At 43.7% G+C, this 18179-nt stretch overlaps 3 protein-coding genes across 8 annotated transcripts in view; 1 reads left to right on the forward strand and 2 right to left on the reverse strand.

Moving 5' to 3' along the window:
* TMEM50B (transmembrane protein 50B) overlaps nucleotides 1-10748 on the reverse strand; it is a 53114-nt gene extending 42366 nt beyond the window's left edge. The window contains exons 1-2 of one of the 2 annotated variants that reach the window (XM_065589836.1): nucleotides 10704-10748; nucleotides 10023-10092 (exon numbers count right to left, since the gene is read on the reverse strand). The gene's annotated coding sequence lies outside the window, so the exon portion shown is untranslated. The remainder of the gene's footprint in view (nucleotides 1-10022; nucleotides 10093-10703) is intronic. The other variant, XM_005283929.5, reaches the window with a different exon arrangement.
* DNAJC28 (DnaJ heat shock protein family (Hsp40) member C28) lies at nucleotides 1433-11387 on the reverse strand. 4 transcript variants are annotated; one of them, XM_042855775.2, is made up of 3 exons: nucleotides 11204-11272; nucleotides 10023-10092; nucleotides 1433-2808 (listed from the first exon to the last, which is right to left on the reverse strand). In XM_042855775.2, the coding sequence occupies exon 3, from the start codon at nucleotides 2771-2773 to the stop codon at nucleotides 1634-1636; it is 1140 nt and encodes a 379-aa protein (XP_042711709.2). In that variant the 5' UTR covers nucleotides 2774-2808; nucleotides 10023-10092; nucleotides 11204-11272; the 3' UTR covers nucleotides 1433-1633. The 4 variants fall into 4 exon arrangements, with proteins under 4 accessions (XP_042711709.2, XP_005283987.2, XP_065445886.1 ...); XM_005283930.3 differs by lacking the exon at nucleotides 11204-11272 and adding an exon at nucleotides 10704-10772; XM_065589814.1 differs by lacking the exon at nucleotides 10023-10092 and having other exon boundaries at nucleotides 11204-11387.
* A 1651-nt stretch (nucleotides 11388-13038) lies between these two features.
* Nucleotides 13039-18179, forward strand: part of LOC101946162 (trifunctional purine biosynthetic protein adenosine-3-like) — a 46517-nt gene continuing 41376 nt past the window's right edge. Inside the window, exon 1 of one of the 2 annotated variants that reach the window (XM_042855780.2) lies at nucleotides 13039-13175. The gene's annotated coding sequence lies outside the window, so the exon portion shown is untranslated. Of the gene's footprint in view, nucleotides 13176-15203; nucleotides 15339-18179 lie in introns of those variants that run through there. The other variant, XM_065589802.1, reaches the window with a different exon arrangement.

An 18179-nucleotide genomic window follows, 5' to 3' on the forward strand; every position in this document is an offset into this window, starting at 1 on the left:
AGGAATCTATTCACATCCATTCAGTTTGCAGTTGAGAAATGAGCAACTATTTTGTTTGTACTGTTGGATTAGTTTAATTAGAAAAGCCAGTCAAATTCCATAGGTCATCTGGACAAATAGAAGGTACAATCTTTTCAATACTATTGTGTGAAATGGTTTTTATCTGCTGTAATTAAGCCCTAAATTTAAGCAGACGTCTGCCTGGTCCGAAGTTTCCATTATAAACAAGAACTACTAAAGGTCACTTACACTCTTCAATAAATAAGCAGGCATTCATACAACAGTGACATCTAAAATGAGTACAAAGTTTGCGAAAGGCTAACATCTTCCTTGAGATGCTAAAATAATGTATTCCAGCACTCCATGGCTTTGAGTATTGCTATTCATAAGATAAAAAGGAAAATGTACCCATTTCAGCTGTCAATGGGGTCACTGAAGATTGAAAGGCCCTAAATGTGACCTCTTGAATTTTTCTTTTTAATGTCTAGAGGATGATGAAAAATTATTATCCTTATCCTACCAAAACTAAAGGGTGCAGTGCAAGCTTCTCAACTGCATGACCCAACACCAGTAAACTCAGCTCAGTGGGATTGCATACGAGTTTGTGCACATCACACCAGTCTTTTACTTGCTTTGTCTGCTCATTTCTTATGAGGGGATGGACTACAGAAACGGACAAGAATCCTGGTCTCTGAAAAACCTGAGAGCCAATTTCAGTCTTTTGCCATATCACAGAAACAGAGAATGCAAGGACAGCACAGGCAGAGTACAAAATGAGTGTATGTGTAAACAAATGAAATAAATTCAGGTTTGATTGTTGCTAGATCACCTGTCAAGGAGCTGTGATTTTAAAACTGTTTCAGCTTTCATTTGAAATGGTCAGATACTAGAAGCAACCATCGGGGGGGGACAAAAAGTTGTTGTGGTCTGTCAGCTTTCTCAGTGTCCTTTTAATATATAAGAAGCATTTAGAAAATGGAACTAGTAACTATGCTCCCAGCATTCTCAGGAAAATATTCAGTCTACTTATCTAAAGAAATATGTACAGTACTAGCTCATGCGAGCAGAGACTTTAATATTAGCCACAATTCCTTATACCAGAAAACAGTCTCTGACATCAATATTTTTTTAAATAAGAAAAATGTATTACTTAGAAGGGCTCTTTTTTTTAACCTGCCCACTGTTCCTTGCTGTGAGCATTCAAACTAAGAGGGTAGAATGGTTCAATTAATAGAGCACAGGATAGGAAGTTAGGAAATATAGATTCTATTCTTGGTTCTGTCACTAACTTGCTGTCATTTCTTTGCACCTCAGTTTCCTAAATTGTAAAGCAAAGATAATGGTACTTTCACAAGGTTTAATTATTTCTGATTTACCCAAATAAAACATTGGCTCGATATATGCAGAAGAATAAGCCTGACAAAAGCAAAACTGGCTGAGAAAAATTATTTATTCTTAAACAGCTTTCATATTGATCACTTGGAGAGCCAGGTCAAGCAGCTAGATTCCTTCTAAACATTATAACATTAAAACAGGTAGGTTTTATATTTTCAGTAAACCTGAAAAATTCTCTCTCAAACTACAAAATATATTAACATGAATATTTAATCAAAACTGGTATATCCGTTTTATTTTATTTCAGCATAAGATTTATCCACTTCAAAAAGCTGGATTTAAGCCTAAATATTTTAACTTTTTCCTGTTCATTTTCCTTTGTATCCACATCAATGGTCTTTGTTTTTTCCATCAGGATCTCATAAGCCGCCTGTGCTCGTGCAATTTCTTTGTCTGCATTAAAATGAACCATTTGTCTGTTCAGAATGGGAACAATTAAATTAAAGTCATTAATTCTTTTGTTTAGTTTCTTGATATCTTCTATTAATTGTTCACAAATCTGACTCCATTGTTTCTGTCTACATGGTGTCATTGGCTCTCCAAGTTTATTCCTAGATGCTACTATGTTCTTTCTTAGTTCCTCAATAGTTTCTCGTATTTCTTTCTGCATCAGAATCCATTCTGGTTGGTATCCATTATCTATTAGAATTCTGTTCAGGTTGTGAGTCATAGGATCAATATGTGGACAGTATGAAAATTTCTGCAGTGGTTTTCCTTTACCATTGAGGTTATCAAAGTCTCCTTTAGCCATTGATTCCTGGATGAGGTCCTCAACCAAACGGTCAATTGCTTGGGTTATTTTTACCTTCTTACTCTGCCTTATATCTTTGGCTATCATAGTGTTCGTAGCATACTGGCTCTCGAGTTTCTGCTTTCGATATTCCATCACCTGCTCAGCTGCACGGTCTACTCTAAACTGCTTGTACTGTCGCTCTCTTTGACTCGGAGTCCCAAAACCAACACCTTCAAAACTTAAATACTGCCTGTGCTGTGGCGCTTTGGATTTGAATTTGGTTTCTTCTTCTTCTTCACTTTCACTTGATTTCATTTTCTTGGCCACATCAGAAAGCACAGTTCGGTATGCGTCTTCTATCTGCACAAATGTTGCGGAATCAGCTGTGATGGAACCACTGTCTGGATGATATTGTTTGGCAAGATTTGTAAATGAATTTTTTACATCATCTAGGGAACACCCCTCCTGAAGTTTAAGAAGTCTGTAAGAGTCTTTGATGTTATTTTTAGACTTGTAACCTGACAACATTCTATGCTCAATGATATAGGGATAAGGAAATGTTTTTACTTTTTTGGGAATCATTGTTGAAAGTGCCCAGAGATGACATCCAATTTTTTTTGTCAATATGACACAAAGCCACTTCATATTTCTTCAGATGCTGCTACATCCTAAACAATGACCTGGAAAAAAACAACAACACTGAACATAAAATTAAACTAATGTGTTGAATTTTAAAAGCCAATATTATTTCTTAAAATCTTCTGAAATTAACTAGTTTTCGTTTACTTCCAAAGATTATCAAAATTCAGATTAATTTTTATGTACAAAGATCTTTATTTTAGAGGCCAACTCTCAGTCATACACTTACCAATATATATACTGTAACAGCAGATTAGCACTGTTTACACACAGAAGAATCCTGTCTATACTACAAATGAAAATTCATTTGCAACACAGCTCTCCCAGTATCACAAAAAAGCAGTTCTCTTTTGCAGGGTAAATATCCTAGGCTTTACACAGGTACAAAGTTTTAGCATGTTTCTTAAAACACAGTTAGGCCCTCTCTACATTGCAGAGAGCTGTGCTTTATAACTATGTTGAAGACATAATTGTGTAATAACAGAGCCCTGCCAATACAGTTGCATTTTAGTCAGGCTCTAAATATAAAGTACCCACCAGCTGGACTCTATATCCACACTTATGAATGCCCCAGGATCTATTTTTGCGAACAGGGGCTGCTAACAGGGAGTTTTGCAAGGGAGTTTGGAAGGGGAGTGGGAAGGGGGCAAGGTGCACTTGCTGTTCTTTAAAACCTGTAAACTAAACTACATTCAAAACTTCTTGATTTAAACAAAACCCTTTCATTAACTAGGTAGCTGCAGGAGACAATGCAGGCAGAAGCCCAGCAGCAGAGTGAGGGCTATCCAGTTTATAGCACTGAGTGCAGCATGTATGATTACCTGCCCTGTGGGCAGGTGGTGTATGTGTGCATTCGGTGCAAGGAGCTCCTGGCCCTCAGAGACTGCGTATGGGCTTTGGAGGCCAGGGTGGCAGTACTGGAGCAGCTAAGGGAGGCAGAGAGGTATGTTGATGAGGCTTTCCGGGACACTGTAGAATTGTCCCACCTCCGGTCAGACAGCCTCTGCGCTGTTAAGGAGGATGAAAGGCCAGGGAAGCGGAGCAGTCAACGGGAGCAGACGGAAACCTTCCCATAGTTGGGACCCTCCTTCCAGATGGTGTTAGGGTATCCTCTCGCACTGAGGTTACCTCTCCGGGAGAGGGAACTCCAGTCACTAGGAAAAGGCAGGTGTTAGTAATGGGAGATTCGATCATTAGAAACATAGATAGCTGGGTTTGTGATGACCGGGAGAACCGTATGGTGACTTGCCTGCCTGGTGCAAAGGTTGCGGATCTCTCGAGGCATCTAGATAGACTTATGTGTAGTGCTGGGAAGGAGCCGGTGATCGTGGTACATGTAGGTACCGATGACATAGGGAAGGGTAGGAGAGACGTCCTGGAGGCCAAATTTAGGCTGCTAGGGAAGAGACTGAAATCCAGGATCTCTATGGTGGCATTCTCAGAAATGCTCTCAGTTCCACGCGCAGGGCCAGGTAGGCAGGCAGAGCTTCAGACTCTCAATGCACGGATGAGACGATGGTGTAGAGAGGAGGGGTTTAGATTCATTAGGAACTGGGGAAACTTTTGGGATGGGGGGAGCCTCTACAGGAGAGATGGGCTCCACCTAAACCAGAGTGGAACCAGACTGCTGGCACTTAACATTGAAAAGGTTGTAGAGCAGTTTTTAAACTAGGAGATGGGGGAAAGCCGACTGCTGCAGAGGAACACGTGGATCGGACAGAGACTTCTCTTAGAGGAGATTCTATTGATAGAGATTATCTAGGTTATAGTCAGGAGCAGAGGATGGAAGAGGATAATGTAAGGGCCAGATCAGACGAGAAACATTCACATAAAGAATTGGACACATCAGAAAAGGGCAGACAAATAAACAGTGACAAGTTTTTAAAGTGCTTGTACACAAATGCTAGAAGTATAGATGATAAGATGGGTGAACTAGAGTACCTTGTGATAAAGGAGGATATTGATATAATTGGCATCACAGAAACCTGGTGAACTGAGGACAATCAATGGGACACAATCATTCTGGGGTACAAAATATATCGGAAGGACAGAACAGATCGTGCGGGGGTGGGGGGAGAGAGTGGCACTATATATGAATGAAAATGTAGAATCAAATGAAGTAAAAATTTTAAGTGAATCCACATGTTCCATAGAATCTCTATGGATAGTAATTTCATGCTCTAATAAGAATATAACATTAGGGATCTATTATCGACCACCTGACCAGGACAGTGATAGTGATGAGGAAATGCTAAGGGAAATTAGAGGGGCTATCAAAATTAAGAACTCAATAATAGTGGGGGATTTCAATTATCCCCATATTGCCTGGGAACATGTCACCTCAGGACGAAATGCAGAGACAAAATTTCTCGATACTTTAAATGACTGCTTCTTGGAGCAGCTGGTACGGGAACCCACAAGGGGAGAGGCAACTCTCGATTTAGTCCTGAGTGGAGCACAGGAGCTGGTCAAAGAGGTAACTATAACAGGACCGCTTGGAAATAGTGACCATAATATAACAACATTTAACATCCCTGTGTTGGGAAGAACATCTCAAACAGCCCAACACTGTGGCATTCAATTTCAAAAAGGGAAACTATGCAAAAATGAGGGGATTAGTTAAACAGAAATTAAAAGGTACAGTGACTAAAGTGAAATCCCTGCAAGCTGCATGGACGCTTTTTAAAGACACCATAATAGAGGCCCAACTTAAATGTATACCCCAAATTAAGAAACACGGTAAAAGAACTAAAAAAGAGCCACCATGGCTTAACAACCATGTAAAAGAAGCAGTGAGAGATAAAAAAGGCATCTTTTAAAAAGTGGAAGTCAAATCCTAGTGAGGTAAATAGAAAGGAGCATAAACACTGCCAAATTAAGTGTAAAAATGTAATAAGAAAAGCCAAAGAGGAGTTTGAAGAACGGCTAGCCAAAAACTCAAAAGGTAATAACAAAATGTTTTTTTAAGTACATCAGAAGCAGGAAGCCTGCTAAACAACCAGTGGGGTCCCTGGATGATCGAGATACAAAAGGAGCGCTTAAAAACGATAAACTCACTGCGGAGTAACTAAATGGATTCTTTGTTTCAGTCTTCATGGCTGAGGGTGTTAGGGAGATTCCCAAACCTGAGCCAGCTTTTATAGGTGACAATCTGAGGCCTTGGCTACACTTGCGAGTTGCAGCGCTGTAAAGCCGCCCCCAGCGCTGTAACTCACTCCCCGTCCACACTGGCAAGGCATTTGCAGCGCTGTATCTCCGTGGTTGCAGCGCTGCATGTACTCCACCTCTCCGAGAGGAATAGCAAGTATTGCACTGCCGCTGCAGTGTGGCCGCCCAATGTGCTGTGACTGGCCTCCAGAAGTATTTTGTAGTATCCCACAATGCCTGTTCTCGCCACTCTGGTCATCAGTTCAAACTCTACTGCCCTGGCCTCAGGTAACCAACCATGTGACCCACCCTTTACATTCCCTGGGAATTTTAAAAATCCCCTTCCTGTTTGCTCAGCCCGGCATGGCGTGGCGTGCTATCAGCGAATCTTTCCAGGTGACCATGCCTCCACGCGCCAAGCGAGCCCCAGCATGGAGCAATGCTGAGTTGCTGGACCTCATCAGTGTTTGAGGGGAGGAAGCTGTACAGTCCCAGCTGCGCTCCAGCCGTAGGAATTATGATACCTTTGGGAAGGTATCAAAGGACATGATGGAAAGGGGCCATGACCGGGATGCCCTGCAGTGCAGGATTAAAGTGAAGGAGCTGCGGGACTCAAATATCCTAGATGCCAACCTCTTTTACTCCTGTTAGTAAGATCAAATAAATCTAGAACATTAACTTTTTAGTAAGAATAGAAAAGAGCAATAATGCCTTAACTTTGATTCTACTGAGAAGACTGGCTGCTGAAAGCGCTGGGATCCCAAAGCAATTCTTTTTCAACACTTACATAAAAGATAATTTTTCACACAAAAATCAACTATAGAAAGATAGGAAGCAAGCAAAAACTATACACCTAATACACCACTGAAACAACCCATTATTGTTCATGAGAATCATCAGCCTAATTCCTTGTACAGTACACTAAGATCATCTTTACTTTCATGGCCACCACCACCAAAGACTTTGTGTCAGCTTGCATTTCAAGATATAAAACTGGACAGGTTGAATCAATTACTGTTACTTAAATTTTCTACAGCTAGCAGGCTATCTATTTGGAAGAACCTTCTGAAAAGAGGCAAGATTAGAAGCATTCAACGTTGATCATCTGTCCTGAATGCCTTGTAAAGGTACAACTCCACACATACAGAATCAAAGCACGGGTTTTTAAACTTAAGATGAGCAGCGGGTTCTTTTATTTTCTAATCACCTTGCCTTGTTTTACTTTCTTATTATAAACACTACCACTGTGAATTCTTATGGCTTTGGTTATGCAGGAGGTTGGATTAGATCAGTGGTTCTCAAACTTTAACAACCTGCAAACCCCTTTCACTAAAATGTCAAGCCTCACGAACCCCCTCCTAAAAATGAATATTTCCAGGGATTTTCTCCTTTACCTGAGTATAAATTATAAAAGCAGTGATCTTGGACATATAAAATTTGTTTTTATGACATGCTTATTACACACTATTTATTATTAATTATTTATCATTACAGTATTTTTATTACATTATGAAAATGGCAACACTCTTCCAAGATCTCACTTTCGTAGCTTGTATAACAGGCTTATTCAAAGTGATAAGACACGGCTCCTATGTTTCATCAAGGAGTATCAGATGTGAAACAGCATGAAGGTATTTAAGATGCCAACTCAAAGAGTTCCTCCTACACAAGCATTCAGGTCTTGAGCAGTCCAGGCAAACAACCCATGTTACAATAAAGCTTAAACTTGTTCTTCATAATAATTTTTAAAACAATACTAGCTGCCTATTTAATTTTTAAAAACAGCAAAAAATATCCACCTCCCTTTCCATTTCTTATAAAGAGTCTTGAAGTTTAAATCTCCTTCCTGTGATAGAGATGCTTGCTTTGATCTGCTTAGCTCTGGGAAGTCCAGAGGCTCTGGGCTGCTGGCCCTGTGCTGCCCGGGGGTCCCTAGGGACAGCTCTGTCCGCCATTATGGAATTTCCCCCCCAAAAAAACCCTGTAACATTTCGCAAACCCCAGTTTGGGAACCACTGGACTAGATGATCATGATAGTCTCTTGTTGCCTTAAAAATAAATGCAAACGTGTTAAATAAGATCAACAGACCATCTCTTAGAACTGAGTGCATTAGTCAGAGGATGAATCCCCTACATCTCTGTGTAACTGTTTTTCATATAGTCATGCTTACTCAAAATAGTGTGTTGAAAGTTTTTATGCCTATTAGCCACTTTGAGTTGCTGTCAAATTAAGATTAGGCTCAGAATTAGACCTGCTTTATATTTATAATTTGATTGAAAAAAAAAATCTGATTCTAAGTACTGTATCACTTAAAAGTACTTGTACAATCCACTACTCTTGTTACTTTTGTTTAAATCTACCTACATGCCTCCAGCTTCCATCCAGGACACATCACACGATCCATTGTCTAGAGCAGGGGTCGGCAACGTTTGGCACGCGGCTCGCCAGGGTAAGCACCCTGGCGGGCCGGGCCAGTTTTATTTACCTGCTGACGCGGTAGGTTCGTCCGATCACAGGCCCCACTGGCTGCGGTTCGCCGTCCCGGGCCAGCGATGTGCTGGCCGCGGCTTCTTGCCGCCCCCATTGGCCCGGGAAGGCGAACCGCGGCCAGTGGGGGCCGCAATCGGCCGAACCTGCCGCATCAGCAGGTAAATAAAATTGGCCCGGCCTGCCAGGGTGCTTACCATGGCGAGCTGCGTGCCAAACACTGCCGAACCCTGGTCTAGAGCCAAGCCCTAAAATACAACCGAATTTGCTCCAATTCCTCAGACAGAGACAAACATCTACAAGACCTTTCTCAAGCATTCTTAAAACTACAATACCCACTTGGGGAAGTGAGGAAACAGATTGACAGAGCGAGACGGGTACCCAGAAATCATCTACTACAGGACAAGCCCAACAAGGACAACAACAGAACACCACTGGCCATCACATACAGCACCCAGCTAAAACCTCTCCAGCACATTGTCAACAATCTACAACCTATCCTGGAAAACAATCCCTCACTCTCACAGACCTTGGGAGACAGGCCAGAACTCACTTACAGACAACCCCCCAACCTGAAGCAAATACTCACCAGCAACTATACACCACACCACAGAAACACCAACCCAGGAACGAATCCCTGCAGCAAACCTCGTTGCCTACTCTGTCCCCATATCTACTCTAGCGACACCATTAGAGGACCCAACCACATCAGCCACACCATCAAGGGCTCATTCACCTGCACGTCTACTAATGTGATATATGTCATCATGTGCCACTGATGCCCCTCTGTCATGTACATTGGCCAAACCGGACAGTCCCTACCTAAAAGAATAAATGGACGCAAATGGGACATCAGGAATGGTAACATACTAAAACCAGTAGGTGAACACTTCAATCCCCCTGGACATTCTATAACAGATTTAAAGGTAACTATTCTTGAACAAAAAAACTTCAGAAACAGACTTCAAAGAGAAACAGCAAAACTAAAATTCATTTGCAAATTTAACACCATTAATTTAGGCCTGAATAGGGACTGGGAGTGGCTGGCTCATTACAAAAACAGCTTTGCTTCTTCTGGAATTGACACCTCCTCATCTATTATTGGGGTCGGACTACATCCACCCTGATTGAATTGGCCCTGTCAACACTGGTTCTCCACTTGCGAGTGGTGTATTACGACTGTTATCCGTCCTATTACAAGTCGGGTCATCGTACGTTAGCAGAGTCTTTCCTGAGCAGCCTATTGTGCAATAGGCCTGAAGACCATCGTCATACACCGCCCCGTATTTGCTGCCTTCTCTTCATGTGTCATTATATAATGCCTGCATCTGTAACTTTCACTCCATGCATCTTAAGAAGTGAGGCTTTTTACCCACGAAAGTTTATGCCCAAATAAATCTGTTAGTCTTTAAGGTGCCACCGGACTCGTTGTTGTTTTTGTAAATCTAAAAGTAATACTCGATTGTTGATAATTTTAAATAAAAGCTGCTACGATTATGTATAATATTGAATACATTGGTGTGTGGTGCTTTATGTAGGATAGTTATGTAAGACCTATGCAAAATGGTATTTTGTACTATCATGCGCTACAAAAGTATTTAACTAAAATGGCATCCTCACCGTTATGGTGATTTTGGCCTTAATCCTTCAATTTACAACAGAGGAGGCCTTTCTTCTCTGACAGAGGCATCTGTGAGAAAAATATTATTGCTGTTTAATAAGCATTCATTAAATGAACATTTCCATCTGCAAACACTCAGGGCAGGTCTACACTTCAAACGCTGCAGCTGCACAAATGCAGCTGTGCCACTGAACATGTAAGTGAGATGCTCCTGTGCCATTAGGAGAGCTTTTCCTTTCGGCATAGTTAATCCACCTCCCCGAGAGGCGGTATAACCAGGGCCGGCTCCCGGGTTTTGGCCGCCCCAAGCAGCCAAAACAAAACAAAACAAACAAAAAAGCCGCGATCGCGATCTGCGGCCGCAATTCGGCTGGAAGTCCTTCACTCCCAGGCGGAGTGAGGGACCGTCCACCGAATTGCCGCCGAATACCTGGACCTGCCGCCCCAAGCACCTGCTTGAGAAGCTGGTGCCTGGAGCCGGCCCTGGGTATAACTGTGTCAATGGGAGAGCTTCTTCTGTCAGCACAGCGCTGGCTACATGTGGGGATAGGTCAGTGTAAGTACATTGCTCAGGGATTTGGACTTTTCACACCCAAGTGACATAGTTATACACCAGTATCGATCTGTAGTGTAGACCTGGCCTCACTTTGCTCACAGCAGAAGGGTTACTCTAGACTCACCGTTTATGATAAAACTTGATTTTCCAGCTCTAGAGCTACAGACCAAACAATGCCTTCGCAGCAGTAAGTGCCAGCTGTGCAGTGATGTGGGGGGAACCCTCGAGATCAGTGACGCTGGCTCACCCTGGGACAGCTGTTTCCCACTACATCACAATGACAGATTAACAGCTCCGCACGCTGCAACCGGCGCGGCCAGACTTGGGCTCAGAGGCCAGGGTGATGGGCCACTTCCGGAGCTGCAACCAAGGGGCCGCCTGTGGGTGGCGCTGCCATTAACCGGCCTTACCCCGCTCAGCGGGCGGGCGGGGCGCAGCAGGGCGGGGGCAGAGGGGGAGTGACACTGACACCGAGTCCCTCCCCCCAGCCAAGGTCTCGGCACAGCCCCCCAGTGTCACACCCCTCCCCCCCATAGGGGCCGGACCGGGCCCTGCAGCGCCCCTTGCCCCTCCCACACTGCCCCCGCCTGTCAACGCCGCTGCAGCCCGACGCCCCCGCCTCACCTGGCCCCCTCCGCGTCCTGCCCCCTCCCGCCCCCCATGCTTGGCGCATGCGTAGAGGGGCGGGAAGGCACGCGCACATTGAGGGGTGGTGTCTGGAAGCGCGGAGGGAGGGGCAGCTCCTTTCACCCCGCGCTCAGGGATGGCTCCTAGCGGCTCTCTCAGGCTGAGCGGTCCCGCCCCTCCCATTCCAACGGAGCCGACATTCGTACCGCCTGGGATTGTGGGATATGTAGTCCCGACCATAGACAGAGGCCTCTTTCTGCCCTGACAACGCGTGACCCCGACCGCTCCTGCGTCCGCCTGGCACGTGACAGAGTCTGGGTTTATTGTGACCCGCGGCCCCCGGGGCGGGAGACCCCAGTGTGAGGGGGCGGGGGAGGCGTTGAAAGCTGTCCGGACACAGTGGGAGGGGCCATCATCGGGGAGCGGCCGCGTGCACAGGGCTGGCAGTTAATTGGGCAGTACCTTTGTTGGTGACTGTTCGAGCCCCGCCCGCCCCTGGTGACACCGCAACAAACAAGAAATTAACCCCACTCCGCCGCCAGTGCCATCTGTAATGCACAGCCCGCCCCTGAGACAGTGTTTAAAGTGTTCCCCATCAGCAGCCCGAAGCACCTGCAACTTATTTGAAAAGCCCATGTCGTTGGGGCCTAAATGCCCTATGAAGTCCCCTGGAAAACAGAACAAAACTGTCAGGGCCAGACCAGCTGTTAATTTATCACGGTTAGGAACATGGTCACTTGCATTCCTTATCCCGAGAGAGGGGCTGAGTGAATGAACTTTCAGTGATGTCAATGAGTGCTTCAGGCTTTGGTGATGCCCTCAGTCTATCTCTTTGCTCGCTAACAAATGAACTCTGCCTGGTAGATGCTGAACTTTCATATCTTTTAGGCACTATAGATATGAAGTGTGGTTTGTGCAGCAGTAGTTGCACTGAAGCATAATGGTAACTTTTGTGGGGTAGCGGTTTCGGTTTATCTGTGGATGGAATATTGGTTTCAAGATAGTATGTGCCAAACTCAGAAGTGATGTACGTGGGGGTACAGCCAAGCTCTAAGATACAACCGTATTTGCTCCGATCCCTCAGACAGAGACAAACACAAGATCTCTATCAAGCGTTCTTAAAACTACAATACCCACCTTGTGAAGTGAAGAAACAGATTGACAGAGCCAGAAGAGTACCTAGAAGTCACCAACTACAAGACGGGCCCAACAAAGAAAGTAACAGAACACCACTAGCCATCACGTACAGCCCCCAACTAAAACCTTTCCAGCGCATCATCAAGGCTCTACAACCTATCCTGAAGGACGATCCCTCACTCTCACAGACCTTGGGAGACAGGCCAGTCCTTGCCTACAGAGAGCCCCCCAACCTGAAGCAAATACTCACCAGCAACTACACAACAAAAACACCAATCCAGGAACCAAACCCTGCAACAAACCCCAGTGCCAACTCTGTTCACATATCTATTCAAGGGACGCCATCATAGGACCTAACCACATCAGCCACACCATCCGGGGCTCGTTCACCTGCACACCTACCAATGTGATATAAGCCATCATGTGCCAGCAATGCCCAGTCTCTATGCAAAAGAATAAATGGACACAAATCTGACATCAGGAATTATAACATTCAAAAACCAGTAGGAGAACACTTCATTCTCCCTGGTCACTCAATAACAGACCTAAAAGTGGCAATTCTTCAACAACAAAAATTCAAAACCAGACTCCAATGTGAAACTGCAGAACTGGAATTAATTTGCAAACTGGACACCATCAAATTATGCCTGAATAAAGACTGGGAGTGGTTGGGTCATTACAAAACCTAAACCTAATTTCCCCCTACTGTTACTCACACCTTCTTGTCAACTGTTTGAAATGGGCCACTCTCATTACCAGTACAAAAGTTATTTTTCCTCCCGTGGTATCCTACTGTTAATTGAATTGTCTCATTAGACTGACCTCACACTTGGTAAGTCAACGCCCATCATTTCATGTATTTATACCTGTTCCTGTATTTTCCACTCCATGCATCTGTTGAAGTGGGTTCTAGCCCACAAAAGCTTATGCCCAAATAAATTTGTTAGTCTCTAAGGTGCGGGAGGGGGCGGAGACTTTGTGGAAGGGGTTGGAATGGGGGCAGGAGGGAGTGGGGCCTGGGGCAGAGGGGGGGTCGAGCATCCACTGGTGCCAGTAGAAGTTGACGCCTATGCACTAACATAACTGTGTAAAAGGAGGCCTGTTTCATCTTTCTTTACACGCTTGTGATAGAATGTACCTCATGTGTCCACACCACACTTACTACTGTAATAATCTTTGTACAAAGTATGCCTTGTGAGTTTTTTGAAAACTCATAATTTTCTGGTCATTATTGTCCTGATAAAATCTGTGTGGCAACGTCATATGAGAAGTTATAATATTCCACTTTATGATGTTATTAACACATATTCCAAACTGAAGCTGGCAGACAGGTCTGTCTCAAAGGAATGTGTGCTCTGCTTAATTTGCATTTAAGCAGTAAACAGAGTCATCAAGCAGGTAGGGAAACAAAGTATCCTCAATTAGGTGAGGAAAAAGCAGCAGGGAATATCCTTCCATATAGACTCTCTTGTCTCCCGAATGTCATCTGGAGATGCATTCACAGTCAGAGCCGGCTCTAGGTTTTTTGCTGCCCCAAGCAAAAAAGATTTTGGCTGCCCCCCCACCAGCCCTGGGCTCTCTCTCCTCCTCCCCCCCCCCCAAATGCACCCTCCTGCCACCCCAGCCCTGGGTCACTGGTAACTTGCTCCCAGGGCGGGTCATTCAGCAGGAATTTTGGATGTGTACAGAACACAGACAGGATTGGTTCCCATATGGTTACAGAACTGCAGTAAAGTGGAACAATTTTCAGCTTGTGTGATTGAAGGATATCTGGATGCATATTATAAGACTGTCCTACATAAATGAGGAAAAGTTTAGGTGTCTTTACTATTCTTTTGTTCCATTCTTTGTTTCTATGGGGAATGCACTATCACGGTCTTCCTTTTAAACAAATAAAACTAAAACTTAAAAAAAAAAAAAAAAAGCAATGGCTGTTGAAAATAGCAATTCCAGTCCTAATAACCACTGGGAAGCATTTCTTGCTCAATTTATTCTACTTTTTCTACAGCAAGTTACAGTGGATCAGTATATTTGATTTGGGAGAAATGAAGTAACAGCTGCCCAAATTGAGCTTGAGCACTCCTGAATTTTGAGGGTGTTCAAATCTGGAAGGCAGGTGCTGGATTCCCTTTCTGAATATTAGCTAAATCTGGAAAGGAAAAGTCAATTTCTGCTTCCATGGCTCAGAAGTGTAAATCCTCCTACATGCCTGGTACTGTATCTAAAGCTGCCCAGGTCCAGAGCCTCCCCTCCCTTACTTTTCATTTTAAATTCTAGTGGGATCCACGTACCTCCCTTGCTAGGCTTCAGATAGAGAGGTGCACTGTCCATTTAGTCCGCCCAATTCTTTCTTTGGGGGAGAGCCCAGGGCTGGGGCGGCAGGAGGTGCGGAGGGTGAGCCCAGGGCTGGGGCGGCAGGAGGTGCGGGGGGGAAAGAGCCCAGGGCTGGGGTGGCAGGAGATCCTGGTTGGGGGAGAGCCCAGGGCTGGGACAGCAGGGGGGTACAGGTGGGGGCCAGAGCTGGGGGATAAGGGGGTGTGGGCAGGGGAGAGTCCAGGGCTGGGGCAACATGGAGGTGCAGGGGGAGCCCAGGGCTGGAGTGGGGGACAGCAAAAAACCTAGAGCTGGCTCTGTCCCTACCATTCACAGCAAGCTGCAGCATGAGGTTTCAGTTCCACACTCCTTCCCCCTCCCTTTCCTGTTAATTGCAGCCGAGGGAATGCTGGGAAATGTAGTTTTTTCCCTGCTCCAGGGCTGGCTCTATAGGCAGGGAGCTAACCAAGGAACTACAGCTCCCAGGGCCTCCTGTTGGTTCTCAGCTCCCATGCTGGATTCTTGCACCCCTGCAAATTTGCTGCCCCAAGCAACTGCTTGCTTTGCTGGTGCCTAGAGCTGGCCCTGTTCACAGCACCTGAAGGACAAAGGAAGCAGTGCTGAACTGGTGGAAGGGGCCTGACCTAAGAAGTTTGATCAGTAAGACTGCTGAAAGTGTGTGGTGAGAAACTACTTTGCTTGATTCTGATATAGTTTAAGTTACGCACCATCAGACTTGTAACTTTATTTTCTTGTAACCATTTCTGACTTATGCCTCGTTACTTGTACATCACTTAAAATCTCTCTTTGTAGTGAATAAACTTGCTTTATTGTTTTATCTAGGCCAATGTGTTTAAACTGAAGTGTCTGGGAAACTCCATTTGGGGTGGCAGGTTCTGTGCAAATTATTTCTTTTAAAGCAATAAGAGACTTTATATAAACTTGTATTGTCCAGGAGAGGGGTGGGTATTACAGGACATACATTTCTGGGGGGAAATCTAATACTGGGGATGTGTTGGGGTCACCTGCAGTATAACCAAGGTTGGTAAGAGGCCAGGTGTGGCTGGGTGCAGCACACACACAGACATAGCTTGGAATGACTTTCATGCTGGAGGCTACAGCAGCAGCAAAGCATTGTAAAAGGCACCCCACGTTAGAGGGCAGGAGGGACACAGCAACTCATTAGTCTGGATTGTACCCTGATATGTTGCTTTTCCTGTTGCATTTTTGCACTTTGTTCTCTTGAAGTAAATTACACCAATTTATGTTGCTTATGCTGTTTTATGAATATGCAATTTATACCATCACTTACATCCCCTCTGAATCTGGCCCTGTGTAGTCAGTTTGTTCTCCTTTTGTTTGATCTGTATATAAAAACTGCAGCAAACCTAAACATTTACATGAAGTGGAAATGATGCCATGGAAGAAGTGTTTTTGTTTGGGTGTTAGACATTTCAACAGTTTGTGTCTCTTATTTTCTCTCTGTTTATTATTGTATGTCTGTCTGTCTCTTTCCTATCCTACCTAAGAAAATGATTTAAGTCAGATAATTGCAGTATGTTGTGGGCAGTTAGAACGAATGCAAATTTTCAGTATCTCCCTCTTATGTGATTGGGTAGAAGAAGACATGGTTTCAGAATTGTGTGGATTCTTGTTGTGATCTACACTGCAGGATCCCTGTGAATGTAAGAAGAAATTGCTTAAATATCTACCGACCAAATTCTGCCTCAGCAGTTGTATGCTTGTTTGATCAGATTTCAACTAAGGAATCTCCCTCTGTTTGTCATTCACTAGAAGAAAGAAAAAGAGATGTTTGACTTGATAGGTGATGTTTAAGCTTATTGTAATGTGCATGGCTTTTTTCACTGTGATGCTAAAATCTGGCATCTGTCCATCAATATGTAAGGAATTGGAAGGTGTGCATGTGTGGAATTATCCTGTTTGTTAATGTAAATTTATTTATTTTAATGATGTGAGAGGAATGTATTGTGTTTTAGAGACACAAACTTTTATTTCTCACTGCCTCAGTGTGCACCTGCTTTTAAGAAGTTCACACACAGGTCTTGCTCAGTGATATATCAGCACGTTTTGATTTATTTTTCTGTAAACAACTGTAGTATTGGAAACATGGTGTTAGTCACGTCTCTTAATGCACTACTGGAAGGTGTTCAAATACTGTGGCGGTGAGGATGGTATAAGAACCTATAAAGAATGGAATAGAACATATTACTTATTGTGTACCTATCTCCAGCAATGAATAAACCTCATTTTATTTTCCACAGGGTTAAAAGGTTCCATGTCATAATTCAGGATTAAAGGAAAAACACTTAACTTTAATATGTGCTAGATATTAAAGTAGATGTTAAACAAATCTAAAAGTGTATTTATATTACTGATTTGAGATTGTGGGGAGTTACACATGCACATCAAGGAATGACTCTTCAATATAAATTTAAAGAATGTCTCTCTCATCGTCTGACATCAGAAAAGAACAGTTTTTAACTTCTGTACTGTTACCAAAGATGTTTGTTTTATTGTTATAGAAAGTTGCCTTGAGATTCATTACTTGAAAAGGGCCATAAATGTGCAGTTAAATGACACAGACTGATGAGTACATTGACCAATGTCTCAGTTCAGAAATTATAATCTTTGTTTTTATAGGGAATGGGGAATATAGAGTTTGTGTGGATTACCAGCAAAAATACAGAACTGATTGGTGGAGAAGTAATGCCATATTATTTGTTGCTCTCCTGTAAGAAGTTCAAAGAATGGAGACTAACAAATGTTACATAGGTTTTTGGGGGGCATCCTGTTTTATATGGCTTTGTTTTTAAAAAGGGATGAGTCACCTGCATTACCAGCAGGAGTTAGAGTAAGGGGGAGTACAGCTCTCCCTCTTCTGCTAAAAGGAGAATGGGAGCACACACCCTCCTCCTTGTCCTTCTCCATGGCTTGGAGAGCTTAGCTCCCCAAGAGCTTGTTGTCCTTGACTATGGGATCAGCTCTCATCACACAGAAGAATTTGAACTGGGAGCAGGAGGAAGGGGTTGTATCTGGCTGGGGAGTTTCTGGAATCATTAAATGGAGCAGTACTGCCTTATGTGGCAAGTAGAGGTGTCTCAGCTGGGAGTCCCCATCATATCTCCTCTAAAGTAAGTTCTGTTCTTACACTAGCTCCCTTTCCTGCCAAGATGCCTTTAAGTTGCCTGCAAGAAGGGGGGAAGGGAGAGGAAAGCCCTCTCCCTTTTTCTTCTTTATGATAAGCATGAAGGGGTTTCTGCTTGTGTGTGTTTTCCCTGCCTCCCACCCTCCATTAGAAATTTAGATCTATTCTACCTTGAAAGACTCTGCTGAACTAGTGAAATTATGATGGGTCAAGAAGAGGTTGAAAACTGAATAATTGTGAGGGGAGAGGATTTAAATCAATTTTTTAAAAACTTTTTTTCGTTAACACCTATTTAATTCCAGAGCATTTGGGATAAATTATGTTTTTGTTAAAATGTCATCACATTCAACCTTTGGT

This window comes from Chrysemys picta, chromosome 1, assembly GCF_011386835.1.
Source record: "Chrysemys picta bellii isolate R12L10 chromosome 1, ASM1138683v2, whole genome shotgun sequence".
Lineage (NCBI taxonomy): Eukaryota > Metazoa > Chordata > Testudines > Emydidae > Chrysemys > Chrysemys picta.

Excerpts from the sequence above, each read along its gene's own strand:
- DNAJC28 (XM_065589814.1), bottom strand. The coding sequence starts at position 2,773 with ATGAAGTGGCTTTGTGTCATATTGACAAAAAAAATTGGATGTCATCTC.